Source organism: Nothoprocta perdicaria, unplaced genomic scaffold (assembly GCF_003342845.1).
Source record: "Nothoprocta perdicaria isolate Ctin4 unplaced genomic scaffold, notPer1 scaffold_238, whole genome shotgun sequence".
NCBI classification, from domain to species: domain Eukaryota; kingdom Metazoa; phylum Chordata; class Aves; order Tinamiformes; family Tinamidae; genus Nothoprocta; species Nothoprocta perdicaria.
In genome coordinates, this window is record NW_020455464.1 from 931,607 (window position 1) to 949,985 (window position 18,379).

General features: G+C 35.3%; 1 protein-coding gene across 3 annotated transcripts in view; it reads left to right on the top strand.

Annotated features, from left to right (window-relative positions):
• The window catches only part of KDM4C (lysine demethylase 4C), a 236,967-nt gene that overhangs the window by 195,141 nt on the left and 23,447 nt on the right, over positions 1 to 18,379 (top strand). For all 3 annotated transcript variants that reach the window (XM_026039705.1, XM_026039704.1, XM_026039706.1), the window contains exon 18: positions 12,599 to 12,784. In XM_026039705.1, coding sequence (XP_025895490.1) covers positions 12,599 to 12,784 — 186 coding nt within the window. The remainder of the gene's footprint in view (positions 1 to 12,598; positions 12,785 to 18,379) is intronic.

Genomic DNA, 18,379 nt, shown 5'->3' on the forward strand with positions numbered 1-18,379 from the left:
ATAAGTAGCATGTGGAGAAGCACCTTGTTTGCTTACRCATTTTCAGTGCAATACAAATGCAGCTGATCAGGCTGATGTAGTTAATTTTCATAAAGTCTCATGGAGTGGTTCAGCTGGGCATGCTTTTGGCAAAGGGAATGTGGTGGCAGCTGTGACAGTTCCCCAGAATTCTGGCCAGGGTGTTACCATGATCTCAAAATGAACTTCCTAGGACTACACACACAAAAAATTTCCATGAAGTAATTTTGTTCAAACCAGATGTTGCCCAGTTGCAGATAGCCAAACTCATCAGCACTTAGTTGTCAATCATTCTTAGCCCCAGATCACATATAGTGTGTTAGATCCAGTTACCCTCAGGGCAAAAAGATGTAGAGGGAATGTCTTTCATTTTTACTGAGAATTTGCAGCACAGAAAATGAAATTACTACTGGAGCTCTAAAGACTGAATCAAGATGAATACAACAGAATTTTTTAAAGTTCACTTCAGGGGGAAACATATCCTTCCTTTTCCTTTTGAATAGTTTTTTTTTCTGATTTTTTTTGACTTACTTAGAACTTTTGAGAATTTAGTATGCTCTCCTACTTGTTTCTAAGAGAAAAATCCTAAAACCTTAAAAACTGGTTGTTAACCCCMMMAAAAAAAAAAAAAAAAGAATACTTTTTGGGTAAAACAGTGAAAACAGTAAAATTCCCTTTGAACCATAAATGTGTATGAAGTCTGTTCTCTTGCATTTGTCTGACTGCTGTTCTTTGGTCTATTCAAAATAGTTCTGTAAAAATGTAGTTGAAAACAAACAACTCATTTAAAAGAAATCACTGGGATTTTTTAGAAAGCTGATCTTCTGTGTGTTGAATCATTCCTACGTATTTTTTTTAGAAATTTTTAGAGATCATGCACCAGTGCACTGGGTCATTTAAAAAAGGCATTTGGGAGATAAAGCAACAAATTTATGGTTTTAGATTTTGTTCTTGTTCTGTTATAGTAATTTAGCAAGATGCTTAGACCTACAAATTAGATATTGAAATCATTGTCAAAAACTTCAAGTCATTTAATAAATGGCTTAACTTTATTCTGAACAACTTTAAGGAGCCTTTTCTGTGAAGGACAAGTTGTCAAAAATTCACTGATTATTTGGCAGTGCAGTGTTAACAAACTGTTGTTATACCTCTTTCTGGAAATATCAKCCATGACTTTTTATATGACATGTCTTAGATTGAGAGGTGTAATTCCTTCCTTCACCTGACTTCTGTAATGTATTATGCCATTAAGACACAATGAAGCATCTTTTAATGGTCCATTAGCACAAGACTTGGATGTGCTGCGTGCAGAGAAAGAACATCTTCCAAAAATCTAGCTAGTCATAAAGTTGTCTTGAAAATTGGTATCAAAAGTCAAATTGCATGCTACACAGTCTTCTTTTCCTCTGACTTTTTAAATACTGGGCTTCTGGTGATACTTTTCTGCAGCTCATTTCCAATAAACTGGTTAGTAGCTAAATTAAAATATTGTTTGAAATTATGTAGTTAGCTGTTTATTCTCTGTGAATGACTTCTGCTCTGAAAAAAAAATGTCCCTCATACAAAGAAGAGAAAAGAGGAAAAAAGAGGAAAGGAAAGGAAAGGAAAGGAAAGGAAAGGAAAGGAAAGGAAAGGAAAGGAAAGGAAAGGAAAGGAAAGGAAAGGAAAGGAAAGGAAAGGAANAAAGGAAAGGAAAGGAAAGGAAAGGAAAGGAAAGGAAAGGAAAGGAAAGGAAAGGAAAGGAAAGGAAAGGAAAGGAAAGGAAAGGAAAGGAAAGGGAAAGGGAAATGGGAAGGGAAATGGGAAGGGAAATGGGAAAGGAAGGAAAAGGATCTGTGGATAAAAGGATCCGTTCTGTGGATAAAAGGACCCAGACTCTGCCGGTTGTTGAGCTAAAGAAATACCATTTCTTTAATGGTGCGTTCTGAGACTAAACAGTAGGGAGGCAGGCAGCAGAGATGACCATGCTGAAAAGATTATTTTAAAACTGAATAGCTTGTATGCTAAAGACGTCTAGGTAGACTGAAAAAAGAGGACCATTTCACAGCCTGGACAGGGAGTCTGACTCTCTGTGTTTTCCTTTCATAATACAATTTTATTTGACTGAATGTTACAGTGGTAGAGCATACATCTTGCCCTTCGGTAGCAGTCCTTGCTAAACACTAACACTAAACAAATCAATTACATGTCCATCAAGGAGGTGAAGCATTCTCCAGAGTGGGAAATTAGAAAATGAAAAATGTCAAAGACGTGAGGAAAAGTCTAACCTCCTTCAAGCCTAATCACTGTGTCAGAAAAGCTGGGAGAAGAGAAAGCCATACTGAATAAATKAGATATAAAAATTAAATATATATGTTTCAATATGAAGCAAAGTGTGAGCTGCATTTAGGAAGAGCTATACAAAGCATAACCGTGTGTTCCATGAGTCTGGTGGCAATTCTGTTGAAAACAACTAAGACACATTTGTCGTACTCAGATTTTCTCTAAACAGCATTGTTCCACTTTTTATTGTGCTTTTTGTAATACTATCTTACATTCCAATTATGCTCCTTTGAAGTTCCCCCATGCAAAGGTATGCTAGGTCCTCAGTGGGTTTCATGCACTACTAAACTGTCTTTCTAGATATAACCACAGGATGTCCTAATTTCAAAGGAGATTATTTTGAAAATAGAGGAGTACTATATGTCAGATTTATATTCTTAGGACCCTGTGGAAACTCAGGGATGGAATTGGTCTTCTGACTTGCAGTACATTACCCTGTCCTTTGAGCCATCCTTGCTATAGCTTGGGCTCCAGTAACATCGCAGGCAATGAGACACTGTGTTGCATTAACTAGATACTTGATCTATTGCATTCATCATTTCAGAGTTGTGATGTATAATGTGTGAGGTATATGATAGAAATTATACATGGTGTTTGAAAAATACCCTTTAATCTGAGTCCCTTGGAGAAAATAATTTAAAACTACTTGCATTTAATGAGGTGCTAAAATATTGCTTATTTTCTAAAAAGTCTGAAGGTAAAAAAAGAAAAAAACAGATAAACAGATATGTTTGCTTAGCTAACATTAACCTTTTCCTTTGTTTTAAAATCTTTCGTCAGAAAAAAGTAAAATTTTTTGTAGTGAGTAAAAATGTATTCTTTGTAAAATTTAGCTTAACTGAAGCCATTTATATAAAAGATGACATCTGCCTTCCCCCTTTTGCCCTCTTTCTCCTTTCTCACTTCCCCCTTCACTTTTTTCATTCCCCCTTCATTCCTCTGCTCTCCTTCTTTGTTCTTCCCCTTTTCTCCTTTCCCCTTTTTCCCTTTTCCTCTTTCCCCATTTCCCCAATTTTCTTTCCCTCCCTTCCCGCTTCTTCCCCTTTTTTTTTTCCCCCTTACCCTTTACTTTCTTCTCCTCCTTTCTCTTCCCCCAAGCTTCTCCTTCTTTTTCTCTCTTTCTTTGCTTTTTTTCTATAAACATGAAAAATTCTCAGTCTCTCCCCATGTCTCAGCAAGATAAATGAACTAATTTAAAATATTTTCCATGCCTCATCTGTCCACTCCACAAGCTGTCAATGAGCTTGGATTGGGAGCTTTCATGCCAATAGTCCACAGCGAGCAGTTGTATTATTTTGAAATAAGAATGTTGTTTCCATGGCAAACTTGGAACTCTTCACGACTGTGCTGACATCCACATACTTTCAAGTTTATGCAAGAAAGATGATACTTTATGAGATTTCTTGAAGGAGAAGGTCATTTGTCTGCCAGGCCAAGGTATTGTTCTTTTAATTTTTGATCTTTTGAGGGAAAGCAATAGGAGGAGGTAAAAGATGTAGGAAAGAAACTTGCTTTAAGCCTTTTTTTTTTTTTTGCTTCAACATTTTTCCAAGAATCATTTAAAGGCAAGATTGATTGTAAGTATGTTTCGGACAGTAGTCTAGCCAATTTTTGTAATGGCTAATTTAAAAACTCGAAGACACTTCTCACCCTGTTCTGCAATGGGATCAAATTATTCTAAATATTTACTTAGTAAAGTTGCAGTTAACAATGAGGGAAAGGTTTGGAAAAGACTCTATCTATCTGAGACAATGCAGGCTGGTTCATTTCAGATTATGGGTTTTTTAAACTTGTTAATGCATTTTAGTATGTCTTCAGAAAATGTCATAACCTTTCTATATTGCTTTATCGTCTCTGCCTGTTCAAATGTCATAATTATCCAGTGAGATGTAATGTTACGATTGGTTTTGCTGAAGAATAGATTTCATTTTTTGGCAGCTGCACAAATACTTTTTTCTCTGTAAGCTAAGCATTTCCCTAAGACTTTCAACATGGAACAAAATCTTTCAGTGACACCATGTTGCAGAGCATTTTTAAATTGCTTGACTTCCCCCTTCCTAAAATTAGAGAAGAGAGAAGAGAGGAAAGGGAAGGGAAGGAAAAGAAAAGGGAAAAGGAAAGGGAAAAGGAAATCCCCTCCGTATTGGCAGTAGCCCATTTTTTTTCCATGTTTGTGTTCTTTCAGAAATGTTATTGTTAGCACCTGGAAATGGCACGTTTGCTCACTTTCCTTTTCGGGTGCCAGGTGGTACTGGACCATTGTATAACCTCACAGAACTGCTTTACTGATGTCTTTTTTCTAACAGTGTATTCTGTACACAGTAGCGTCCCTTCAAAAGAGAATAAGTTGACAAGCAGCTGTGTCCCCATTCCGTGTACTTCCCAAGCATAATGTTTTCCTTCCCAGAGGCAGAGTGCATTCACCTACATAATTGGCCGTGACCTCCTCTTGCCCAGAGGATGTGTACAGAAGTCCATTCCCATTTCCTAATCCTTTAAGACACAAAACAGCACGTTCCTGTCATGCTAGTAGGTAGATAAAATTTTGATATGTGTTCTTGTATTGTCATCAGAGGTTTCTGTTTGATTCTTGTTTCTAAATATTTGAACATTCATGTCTTAAATATTGCATGAGTGTCTCTTGAGTATATGCTTAATTTTAAATTAATATATTTTATATAGTGTACAGACTAGCCATCCTTAGAAAGATGGAGGGTTTATGGGATAAGAGACATAGGTACTTTCATTTTGATAAAGATTTTCTTTGCCTTTTTTCATTTCAGTAAATTGCTTTCAGGATATGCTAAGAATATAATCCTTTCAGTGCTGCATCTCAATCTTCTAATTTTAACTGCCCTCTTATTAAAATGTTATGTGTCCATGTGTTTGTATGTGTTCATATGAAGTATTATAAAGCAATTATTATAAACTATATGGAAACAGTGACCTCTTCTCTACTGAGTATATAGAATGATGCCCTTTTTCTGAGCAGTGCTTTGCAATAAAGCACTCTAACTCATGGAGTGCAGGATGAAATGGCCATGCCATCCCCAGAAGTTATTTATTCATTGTCTGCTAAGGACTTTGAGTTTGAAAATTCTAAACGTCCTTTCTGACTCTTTGTGTATGCACTCTCTGTTACTGTTGATATCTGTCTTTTTTGAAACCTCAGTAATCCAGTCATTACCTGAGAAGCCTGTCATTAGAATTTATCTTGACAGCAATGCTCCTGCATGAAAGAAGACTAGGTATCAGTTTTGCCAAGGAGGACCTAGCAATCATGGTTGAAAACAAATTGAACATGAGCCAGCAGTGTGCCCTTGTAGCAAGGAAAGCCAAYCTGCATCATGGGCTTTGTTTGTATACTGCAGCTGGCAATCCAGGGAAGTGACCCTTCTTCTTTGGCACCATGTGTTGTCTTTGTGTTCTGAGAAGATATTGGCACACTGGAGTGAGTCCAGAGAAGAGCCACCAAGATGGTCAGAGTCTTGGGTACGGAATGTATGTGGAGAGGCTGAGGAAGCTGGGTCCGTTCAGCTTGAAAAAGATGGAGCTTTGAGGAGATATTATTATTATTTGCATAGATACAGAGAAGATGGAACTAGACATTTTCCAGAGCTGCACAGCAAAAGGATATGATGCAGAAGATGCAAGCGGAAACATGAGAAGTTTATATGTAAGGAACATGTAAGGCAAGAGATTTTTAAAATGAGAGTGATCAAACACTGGAAAAGGTGTCCAGAGAGTCTGTAGGATCTCCATCCCTAGCAATGTTCATTACTTTTTTGGCCTTCAGCAACATAATCAGAAGGTCCAGTGACGGTCAGATGTAGGTCTGCTTAGACAGGAGTTGGAGTAGGTGTCCTCTGGAGGACATCCAAGGTACTGGGCGGTTCTGTGGAAATAATTTTCCTATTGTTGTTTTATCTCTGCAGTATGTGTTGGGTAAGCACTAATATCTGCAGAAACCTGCAAGAAAGAGGGCTACTTTTTATAAAAGTCGTTGCTATCTGGTAGAGGCTGCAGCAGCAGGGCAGTGAATTGATGCCTAATAGCCCTTGCTGTCCAACTCTCCTGTCACAGGTTGTCTGTTTTTAGCACTTGTGCAAGCGCCAAATCTAGTCCAACTGGTCTGTGGAAACCAGAAGCAGAGTTGTAATAAATATGCATTTCCTCTGGAGGACAATCTAAAGGAGATTCTTTTGAACCTCCTCTGTAAGACTTCCTGAAAATTTGCTTTTCCAACTGCAGTGTATATCACTACTTCCCTTTCCCTTCTTTCATTCCAGGATGCCTGAAAGATGCACAGAATAAGTGTGTGCTGGTTATTTAAAACATCACTTTTTAAGGTTGTTTTGGGTTGTTTATACATTGCAATGTGTACACTAAAAGGTGAAAAGTATTAGGAAAAAAAGAAGAGATATAACATTTCAAAGCCACAGGCAGTATCTACTGAAAAGCTTTGTTTTGTTCTGTAATAAAATGACATTTGCAGAAGTACTAGGAAACAGAAAAAGTGAAATAGATGGGAATTAGGGAAAAGAAGCAGTTAGAATGAGTAAATTCTCAGGGCATCATTTGTTATTTGTCAGTTTGGAGGGAAGAGGGTAGTATTCTTCTGTTCAGGGACTATGTACTAGTAATACACTGTAACTGCAGCGATTCTATGTTTTAAATGGGAACTTATTACAAATATCAAGGATTTTAAGAATACTGAAAATAAATACACAGAAGTTTACTTCCCTCGAGTTGGCAAGGTCATAAGTATAGTGTTGGTAAGGAGCACTATACAGGCAACAGTTGGAGTTTCGGTAATGGTATTATTTTTCTTCCTTTTTGCCTCACAGCACTCTCACCTTTTTCCAGTTAAGCAGGTTACATACAGTGCATCACAAGAACATAAACATTTCCAGGCACCTGTTTTTAATAAGAACTTCTTTGCCAAGTGTTGTGTTTTCATTGTTTGTTTTTCATTTTCATTTAACCTATAGTGTAAAGACGTTTTTTCATTGCATTCAAACACATCTGTGCTTCAGAAGAGCTAAGTTTTGTTTAACTCTGCACTGTATATTTGTCTTTCTTTTCCKGTGAAGTACAGTGATATTGGTACCTTMGCCGCTGCATTGAAATAGCAGTTGCATACTATTTTTATACATAGTATAAAAATTTAGCCCTGTGCCACRTGCKGTAGGTGACCCTGCACGAGCAGGGGGGTTGGACTAGATGACCTCTGAGGTCCCTTCTAACCTTAAGCATTCTGTGATAGTACTGGTTAGTCTTGCTAACCTTTTATAAACTCTAAAAACTGTATATTAAACATCTATGTATATTTGGAGCAATTTCAAGTCTTCTTGATATTGCCAAGTTAAACAATGTTGTTTAAAAGTCCTGAGTTTCAAGTCATAATTATCTTTTATGTTCACGCAGAGTGACAAAACACATTAATTCAAAATTATAAGAAAATAAAATAATTCTTTTGGTTCCTACTGATGGATAAGTGTTATGTTTACTTCTCTGCTAGAATGCATGGTTAAGCTACTACTGGATAAATTGTGCTGTCTTTCATTTGCTATAGGCAGACTTTACGGAGTAAAAGAAAGTTGTAAGAAGTCATTTTCTTCCATCATGGTTTTGTTTTGTGTCATTGCTCAGATGATCTCTCTATTTTAATACCACAAAATGGTCTTTAGGTAACATCTTTCTTGAATTGTTGCACATACGATCTAAAAAAATTCTTTACATTTTTTAATCCTAAGTTCCATCAATTTCATAGCTCTAATGATCCAGCTTTTCTTTTTAATTACCAGGATCGGAGTTTGCTTCTGCAGAAACACACTCTACTCTCTGGCAGTATTAAATGCTGACTTCGTGGTGGTTGTGCAGACAATGTGTCTGATCTGTAGATAATGTGTCAAATGTCGTCGTAGTATATGGAGTATAGGATATAGTTCATAGTATATAACTCCAGAGAGTGTTATGCATTGTTGGAGAAATCTACCTTGCCACCTTGGTACCTTGTAACCAATACTTTTAGTTGACCAAAACCAATCTTTTCTCATTTCTAATCCATGTTATGCCTTTGGGTTGGAGAGAGAAAGGATTAGGACCACTGAGCATCTTAACACTGTCTCTCTCAAGGTATAACAGCTGAGAAGATGGTGAAGCTCCTGCTTGTAATATCCTCTGTGAAATCTTTGCTTGCTAAAAGTCTGTGGATATTTTACTCCTGGTTACAAAATGACCAACGTTTGGTATCTRGAGTGTGATCCTGCATGACAGCCATATTACGTGTCTCTTAATGTAAGTTATGGAGTAAATCAAATGARTTACGAGACGCAGAGGTGCTATAGGATCAGATGATAGGGAAAGAAGAAATTAATCTTTATTTTTCATTAATTTCCTAAAAGGTGTCCTGTCTTAGTTGTTTGTGAGAAAGCCTACAAGTCCAGAATATGCCAGAATATCCTCTTGCCAAATATATGCAAGAGGATAAGAATATGCAGTTGAGTTACTAGCTGGTGGTTAATAATCATCTGTAAGAAGAGATCTTACAAGTTACATTTAATGACTTTCCTAAATTTGATTTTAATAATTTTTAGAGAAAAAAAGGAGACATATATTTTTTGATTTAATGTTTTCTAGAGTGAGCTTCTTCCCAGATATGTTCTTATTGGTAAATTATAGAAATACTTTTGAGAGAAATCAATAATCCAGATTGTTTCTCGAAGTTCAGTCCCAACTTTCTGCCACAACCATCAGTTTTCATTTATTTTTGTAAATCTTTGCCTCAGAAAGTACTCTTACTGTGTTTAGATTATGATCCTGTTAGCAACTAGAATTTTGTTTTGTAAGTATTACTCTCTTTGAGGAGAGCAATATCGAATTGTTTATATAAGGTTGCATAAAAATCATTATGAAAGCTATCAGTGGGCTTCTGCAAATGTTGGCATCCAGTTTCCTTTTCCCGGAGTCATTCTTTAAAATCCACTTTGTTTGTATATTTGCAATCTATTAATATTAAAGAGCTATTTCATGATTATGAAATCCATTTGCAGCAGAGTATTTTTCATTTTGGGGGCAAAGGGAGGTCATTTCACCATCTAGAAAATTGCAATGCATGGTTCTGTCCTATATTCTTAATCTCCTGTTATATAAACAATTTTATTTATTTCTCAATTCATTTTGCATCAGAATCTCTGATTAAGATTTCTTCTGAGCCACTTCCCCCATTGTCTTTGCTTTACACTAATATCTAACAAKTATTAAATCATAATGAGATTCTTTGTAGCTATCTAGGATTTCGAATTTGCTTTACCTGCTAGGAGCAGCTTTAGTTTTAGGGTGCTGAAGAGCTATCATTGGATATTAAATTAACTTGAGTGTGTTTCAGTAAATGTATGTGTCCAGCTGGTTAATTTCTCAAGTAGCACATTTATGCCTAAACATGAAGTCAGCCCTGACAGAGAAATGTTTAGATTCTGTGCTTTGCAAGGTCAGTTCAAGATCAGTTCCATTTTCATTTTCATCCTCTTTCATTTTACAAACTTGAAAATTTCAGGGGGGGAGAGAAAGTGAAACCTCAGTCTTTGCATCCTTTTTCCTTTGCTCATTTTGGTTATTTTTCTCTGATATAATTCTTCAAAATAGTTTAAGTTGTGCTTTTTGTGTACCATTTTGGTACAGGAAGATTTTGGAAATATGGAATCACAGCTCTTGCATACCATGTGTACAGACCTGCAAAATAATATTAACAAGGTAGAGAAAAGTTTAAAAAAAAATGACAAAAAAGAACCCACAACTTGAGCATATATTAAAGCCCATTTGTGACTACAAGAAATACATTACCAGCAAGAAGCTTAGTAGGGAAATAATTACCATCATATGTCAGAAATAGCACTGTGCAGTTTAGTACTAACAGCTAATATCTCCCAGTTTACTGTACAGCTCAGCTTAGTTTTCACAAGTCTATGCAAAATAGATATTTATAGTTTTCTCTGTTAGGCTTTTTCTGTTAATGAAATATGGGATAACCTTGACTTTCATTTGTGAAGATTGAGCTTTTACTTGTATCCCTGAATGGGCACATGCTGCTTGGCATGGTCATGCAAACTGGGAGATTGCTTATACCCATGTTTTTTTGTGTGCTTATGTGCCTTTTTCAAAATGCAAAGTGCACCCATTGAAACCTAGGTTCAGGTCTCATCAGAAAGCTGAGGTTCACCTACCCTACTTCATCGCTTCCAGTGGGTGCTTGCTAGAATGACTGCAGCCCATAATTAAAGAGCGCACTATCACCTTTAAGATGATAAGCATATATTGATCTGCATCCAGTCCCTGGGCCTTATATATGGGGTATTTCATCTCTGTTCTCCTAGAATTGCTGGTTTACTTTGAATTTTTTGGCTCTGCATCTTTATAAACCTAGATATGTGGTTGCATGTTTAACAACCCTTAGGCTTTCTCAGGAAACAATTGCTTGACCAGTCTGAAAATGGTTTCATGCATATGAGCATAAGCCTAATATGAAGTCTCAATCAGTGAAGTCCCAATTTTTCCTTTTGATACTGGAATCATTTTTGCCTGCTACTAACCTGACAGACCAAGGGCAGCTACAGGAGTCTGGACAGGATTCTTGTCCCATTAGTGAGTGATGGCAAGATGCTCAACTCAGATCCAAATGATCCTCTTGTTTCTCCTTGTGCAAAGTCCTTAGGCTTTCACAGGTTGAATATGGACGCAGATTTTGACCAGGACTTTATGTTTCCGATGMCCTTGATGACAGTTGCCCTTGCAAAAGCATTATTTTGGTTATAAACTCAACATCAGAAGGCCCTGAAACTAAGTGCTATAGGGCAATTTCTGCAGATTTCCTTTATAATGTGAATGAAACTAGCTTCTCAGAATTTAACGATAACATAAATACTCTGGTATTACGGAAAAAGGAATTTGTGTTAATTTGAAATACTTTGAATTACTAATTATAGAGTGAAAATATATGGAAGTTATTTTTACTCCTGTTCATAGAGTAGGCAGACAAGAGGATGTTAAACAGAATTAGTGACTAGCAAATTTAGAACAAATGGAAGAAATACCTAATGCAGCAGTTTGATTTCGGATTGTGGAATTCATTCCTGTCACATCATTAAGCCAAATGATTATTGGCGACATGCATAGTTTTGTTTTAGTCGTGATGAGGATAGGTAGAAAATAATTCCCACATGTGATATAATCCAATTGACAACACAAATACTAAAGTAATTGTCCAGTCTGGCATGTTGATTTCTTCTGGTGGCACCATATTGGCCTTCTTGCACTTTGATTTTTATAGCCTGTTAGAGCCTGTTTCAGGCACTTACCTAACATGACTTCAATGCTCGGTTGTTTCAAATGGGTCATCTCCTTATGAAAGCCGTGTGATAAAGGCAGTAAAGAAACCTAATAATGAAAACACAGTATAGCAACAGTATTTTGATGTGTTCTCTACTTTGGAAGGAGGAATATATGTGGTGTGGCTTGACATCAGTAACGCTTTTGATAYGATATTTCCGTGAACAAAGTGGTAGAATATAGCATACACAATCACTGTTACATAAATACACCACCACTGAAGAAAAGAGTGGAAAAAATGAAAAGGAAACAGCCTTCAGTTGTCTAATTGAAGACTTGATAGTAAGAAAAAAATTCTGACTTCAGGTAATGGGACAGCTGAGGATGTTGTGGAAACTTTTTCATGGAGCACTGAGGGAAGTTTAGACAGCCATCTGCCAAATCCAGTCTGGTACACATCTRGTCCAGCCTCAAGTAGAGACTGAGATTAAATGGTGTCTGGAAGTCCTGTCTGGCCCTTTGGTTCTTTGTTTTTCTTTATTTTTTAGTTCTGCTGCTGTTTTTTGCAGAATTATGTATGGGTTGTAAGGAGTTGGATTGTTAGGGTTCCATTTTAGGAGGCCCAGGTTAATTCTCAATGCAGTATATGGAATTTGAAATTAAAGTTCAAAATAATCATATAGATATCAATTTTCTTATTGTAGCAACAGAACAGTCTTTACATTTCCATAACAAGGCAAAAATGCTAGCTATAAATTATTATTACAAAATTATCTTTTATTTTGTAAATGCTTCTTCTTTTCCCATGCAGATTGTAAGATACATAGTGTAAGTATGAAATAAAAGTAACTTTATAGCCTCTGAAATAGATACAGAAGTCAATGGAGTTGTAATAGCATGTTAAATATTCTGTTTTGTTTTGCTTCTACAGAAATGCATTTTCTGCAGACAGAGAATTAAAAAAATTTCTGGGGCTTGCATTCAGTGTTCATATGGACGCTGTCCTGCCTCCTTCCATGTTACCTGTGCCCATGCTGCAGGAGTGCTTATGGAACCCGATGACTGGCCATATGTTGTCTATATCACGTGTTTCAGGCACAAGATCAACCAAAATGTGGTAAGAAATTTGTTTCCTTATTGATTGGAAAATGGAATTGTAGAATTAAAGTATGCTTCTAGAGAAAGTGGGAAAAGGGAATCACATCACGTATAATAATAGCTTCATCTATCATATTTTCATACAGAGCAAAACTATTGTATCTCAAAGATTTTTGATTATCCCCTTACCTGGCAGAAATGTACCTGATATGTTTAGCACATTTTTTTATTAGAGTCAATCCTGAATGTACTGTTTAGGCTGCCATAACTGGTCATTGAATTCTCTATTGTGTTAACTTGGAGTATATTAGAAATCCYAGCTCAGAGGTCTTGCCAATACCCTCAGATATGGTGAGATAGATGATATGGTGTTATATGAAAGGCTTATGTGCTGTTGTATCTCTATAGTTTTACTATCATCTGGTAAACTAACATGAGTATGTCATGAAAATTCCCCATATTATTGTGTCCTCATATTTTCCAGTTTGTGCTGTGGAGGAACATTTAATTTTAGAAGGGACACATACAAAATTATTTACCATTGTCTTTCAGGTTTTAATGTCTTTTACTCCACCAGATTGTTACCGCAGTTACGAAATAATTTTTGCCATTTTCTTGGAGTTTTAAAATTATATATTTTAGTTGTTTCTCAGCAGTATACAACTGGAATGACTACTGCTTAATATAGTCTTAACAAGGAAGTTGCTTTTAAGAGAACTTTAGAACTTTAGRGAATGGTTTCTTACCTTTTCAAGTTGAGAACTCCATATTTGATTTTTTTTATCTCCTTTGTACATGAAAAAGTGAAAGAGTAAACCCATGTAAATGTGCTAATGAAACTCTGTATAATGTATGTCTTTCTCTCAAGAGGTTGTCATTAAATTCTTGGTCTTGGTCAAGAATATTAAAGACTAAGATTTTCTTCTGAGTATGATAAAATGTAATGCCTTGCAACTAGAGTAATCAGTTAGCCCTGAGTGTTCAATCAGTTAGTACTTCTRAAAAACACAAGGCAGATAAATTGTATGTTCTTTTCAAAACTTCCCCAGAACAGTTCTGCTTTTTAAGAATTTTTACTTTCCAAAATTAATAATTGTATGATACCAGTATATTTTTGTAGGAATTTACAGTCTTCATACATTCTTTTATGAGAACAAGTTAAGTTTCAAAACAACTTTGAAACAATCTCTGTACAGATAATTTTTCAGARAATTTTTATGGCTTTTTTAGAAAGCATTACCCAGTATCTTAAATTACCGAGTCTGGTTCTTTGCCAGTAGGGACAGGACTATTCTGACCAAATATGTTCTAACATTTCTTCCAGATAAGTTGCTGTACTTCAAGTAGTGAGATTTTAATCATTTGCCAGGGAAACTCTTCTTGAATGAAATAGGACTTTCTGTGATATATTGTTTTCTATATCAACTTTATGCATTCCTGCCACAGCTCCTTAATCCTGTGATCTACTTTTAAAAGACATCTGTGTTTCAGGTCTCTCATATGCAGTCACAAAAAATATTTATTTCACTGAATTTTCTTCTGTGATGCAAGGTGGTTAATGAGATGAAGTTATGGATTGGCTCTTGTAGTGGCGCCTTTGTCCTAAAGGTCTTMCTGACCTTTCTGACTAAACGTTAGTTATTATTAATAATGCGTACAAAATATTGCAAGAGCTATTTTTATAGCAGATTTTAATCTTCCAATCTAAGTTTAAAAAGTGCTAACTTTACTACTTAACTTAATACTAACCTATACATTTTCCCTAGAATACTGTAAAATTATTAAATAGTTATTATTTTGGATGCTAAGAAACGAATGTTCATCTGGAACAACATAACACTAATAAGCTGAATGGAACTCCCATTAAGTTTTCTTATTCTCCCAGTGATTCTGATCTGAATTTTGCATTCTTAATGAGAAAAAAAAATATGGAGAAAAAGTTTTATATAATTGCTTATGAAGTGATTGTGTGAAGCGTGAACAATTTAGCTCAGATTAGAAGGAGACTGTATCGAGGCTTTTCTGGGAAGTTGGCACCAACCTTCTGGTGCCAAGAAAAAGTTGTTTGATTCACTTACTTCATGTGGCTCAAATTAAAGTCGAAATTACAGAAGAGAAAGTGTATGTTTTKTCAGTGGAACAAAACTTGGAAAGCTCAGACATGCTGTTGAAGAAACTTTTTCTGTGAAATTCTTAATCCTGAAACAAAGGAGATGATTGTCATATATTTATATATGATTGGGTTGTATTCATACTTTCTCTTTTGGTCAGTGAATCTAATAAGATCCTTAGCTTTTGGAAGTGTACTCCAAGTAGCTTTTCTTGTTATACTATGTTATTCTTTTCTTATTCATGCTGGCTATTAGCTAGTTTTTTGATGCAGAAACCTCATTGCTGTTCACCACTAAGCAGAGCAGTGCTTCACACACAAAACTTTTTTGTTTGTTCTTTGTTTTAAATTTCTTTCTCAAAAACAGAACAATGTAATTCTAGGGATAGAAGTATTATACTGATTTTGCAGATTTTTACAAGAATCAAAGAGTTAGCCTTGTCAGCACGAACAAATATGTTCTGGTTCAAAATGTTATACATAAAGTAAGGATATTACCATTTTTTCTTCCTTTCAAGGAAGCAAAATTATAGTTTTCTGTATGTAGTATGTTTTCTTAATTTAGCCTTCATTCTCTTAGTGAATATCTTTAAGTTCCTCAAGTTTCCTCAAACTAAGGATAGCTTCCTRGTGGTTACAGATATCTACAGTAGTATTGTAATATGTAAAGCTAGCAGATTCTTCAACCAAAATCTATGTACTGATAATTTTGTATTATTACTGGTGTTTTTTTTYCCCCAAATAATTGGTTGCTGTGATCTCAAGAAAATTGTGTTGAGAGTATTTATCAATATTCTGTCACACATCTTTTTGACTGAGGGTCCAATTCTTTCTGCATTGGCTTCATTATTTCTTTCCAAAGTACGTTTTTAATGTCAACCATGGCAGTATCAGTAGGCCTTCTGATGATAAATTATCATAAAGAAAAGCAGAAGACATTGATAATCCCTGCATCCACACCATACTGAAGAATAAAGTAAATATACAAATATTATGAACTAGAAGTTTTAAATATTGAAATGACTTCAAAGTAGGCACTTTTGATGTCCATACTCAAATCTTAAGTCTTGTATTTACCATATACAGATCTAGAAATAATGCAAAATTTTACTTGCATAAAATTTTTATTCAGAATGATTTTACTTATTTCTTACATATAACATATTCTCATTTATTTTATTTATGTAAATTATAGTGTTATTAGSGAAGGAAGGTGCTGTGCTTCCTTATAGTGATCTTATAGTGATMAAGGTTTTTTCATTTTTTCGCTTCCACTGTGTTACTCCCTGGTCATGAAAAATATCCTGAGATCTTTTTGTTGTCAGATTGCTAGAACAGCTAGAACTATTGATGAATTGAGGTGCTCCAGGAGGGTTTCATTTTGATAGTAAAAATCTCTCTCATACACAAAGAAATGAGAAAAAGAGCAGTTTTATGCAACAAGTTAAGAGGAATCAGTGTCATAAGATTAGCAAAGCCAGCACTGTGTCAGAGTAAGTTGCTGGAGGCAAGCAAATTCTTTGGTGAGGTTTCATTTCAAAATGGTGATCAGGAAAGGTCATCCTGGCAGCCCCATGATAGGCATTTAGCAAAACTTACTGTYTGAAGAAGAGGCAGTTAGGATAGGAACTGATGCAAATTGTAAGTGGTCARCTGGGTTTTGATTTCCCTTATGGTCTACAGCACCTATGGGACAGTTCTTTSCTCCGTGGCATATAGGGAATGAAGGGATGCTCTCATGTGGAAGCTATAGGTACTTTTTCTCTTGGATACGGGAGTGATGTACTGTCACTATACACATCTGGTACCCATTGCCAGCCCCTTTTTTTGGAAAGTCTTGCAGGCATGTCCCGTTGAACATGTGTTCAGAAATCATTAACTGCCATATTTGAAAATGCCATGTATGATTTCCATGCCTAAATTGCAGTTCTAGGGAGCAATCTTAAAAATATTAAATGAGACTTAGGTTTCCATATCAAATCAATCTCAGAATTTTGAGGATCTTCTATCAAAAATTTTAGTCTGGAAATGTTTCAAGATATTATTATATTTTTCTTCAAGATATTTATCTCTTTYTTATATATGTATATTTTATACATAAAGCACATATTATATTATGYATTTTATCTAAATACATTTCGGTATGTTCTGCCAAACAGAAAATGAGGGAGAAAATAATTTGGCCTCCTATCTTTTCAAAGTATGGACATAGAAGAGGTTAACTTTTTTTCCTCTCTGTCTTTTTTTTTTCTGCATTTCTGCTGCTATCTTAGTTCATCCTTGACTTAGGTACTGTTAAAGAAAATCATGCTTTTTAAACCACGGTTTCCTCAATAATCTGGTAACTACCACAGCTGCTTCTTTAATCTGATAGATTCACTTGCATAACAACTGTCCTTTCTGATCAAAAATGACATTCTTAACATCAATAAATTCTTAGGATTTTCTGACAGGAAATGTTTTCTGGGACATGCAATCAGTTATAGAGTGTACTTGTCAATATTTTTCTGTGAAATAAATCAAGAATCCTACCAAGATAGCATACTGAAAAATAAGCACCTTCTCCTTGAACTAGGATGCATTTCTGATTTTTATTATTTGTTTTGATGAGCTATGGCATTTCTTTTCTGAATATTTTATCATTAAATGATCCTGTGTCATCTATTAAAATACTATATTTTGCTTATATAGAGAATCTTCTTCAGACTTAAATATTTAAAAAAAAATTCAGACAGTTCTACTTGTACTATTATCACAGACTTTATTATCTCATGCAAGTAATTAAGTTAGTACTCTCTAGTTTACGTGTGTATTTTTTTTTWAATCATTTTTCCCAAATAACTGATGACTGAAGAAGAGAATGGACTGTTAATCTATTTCAAGATTAGATAAAAAATGCTAGTTGACATAGCAATACAGTCAATCCTGTCAGCTGTTTTTTCCTGCTCTTACATCTCTATAGTCAGACTAAATGGCAGAATTAATTAACGAGCTACATAAACAATTTTATCTTGCAGGTAAATGGTTGAAGAGTTTGTTAGTAGGATCATAACATTGTTTCTAGGTGAACTTGGAAATGCTTTAGAAACATAATGGAGTTTTATTATCTGAGATGACCTGAAGCAAGTATGAATATTCATTTAGTCTTTTTGTCTCAAAAGGATTAAAATCACCATTAACTTTTTGGGAGTCTAACAAAAAGAGTTGAGGCTACCTTTGCTTTTCCTTTGATAGTAATGGTAAAAATTCTGTAACTTTCCAGATATCCCYGGCCTTTTTTTTTAGATTATTATGCTGATAGAAGACTTCACTGCCTTGAAAGACTGACAAGGCAGTGGTGGAAAACTGCATAACTATTTAGTGTATGCCATCAAGTATTTTCATGCCTTTTACACAAATATTTCTAAGAAAAAATATTTTAATAAAGGCATACCATTGCAACTGCCTGTTGTCTTACCGTCTTCCACGGTTGGAAACTTTCAAATGTCCAGCCATAACCACAGA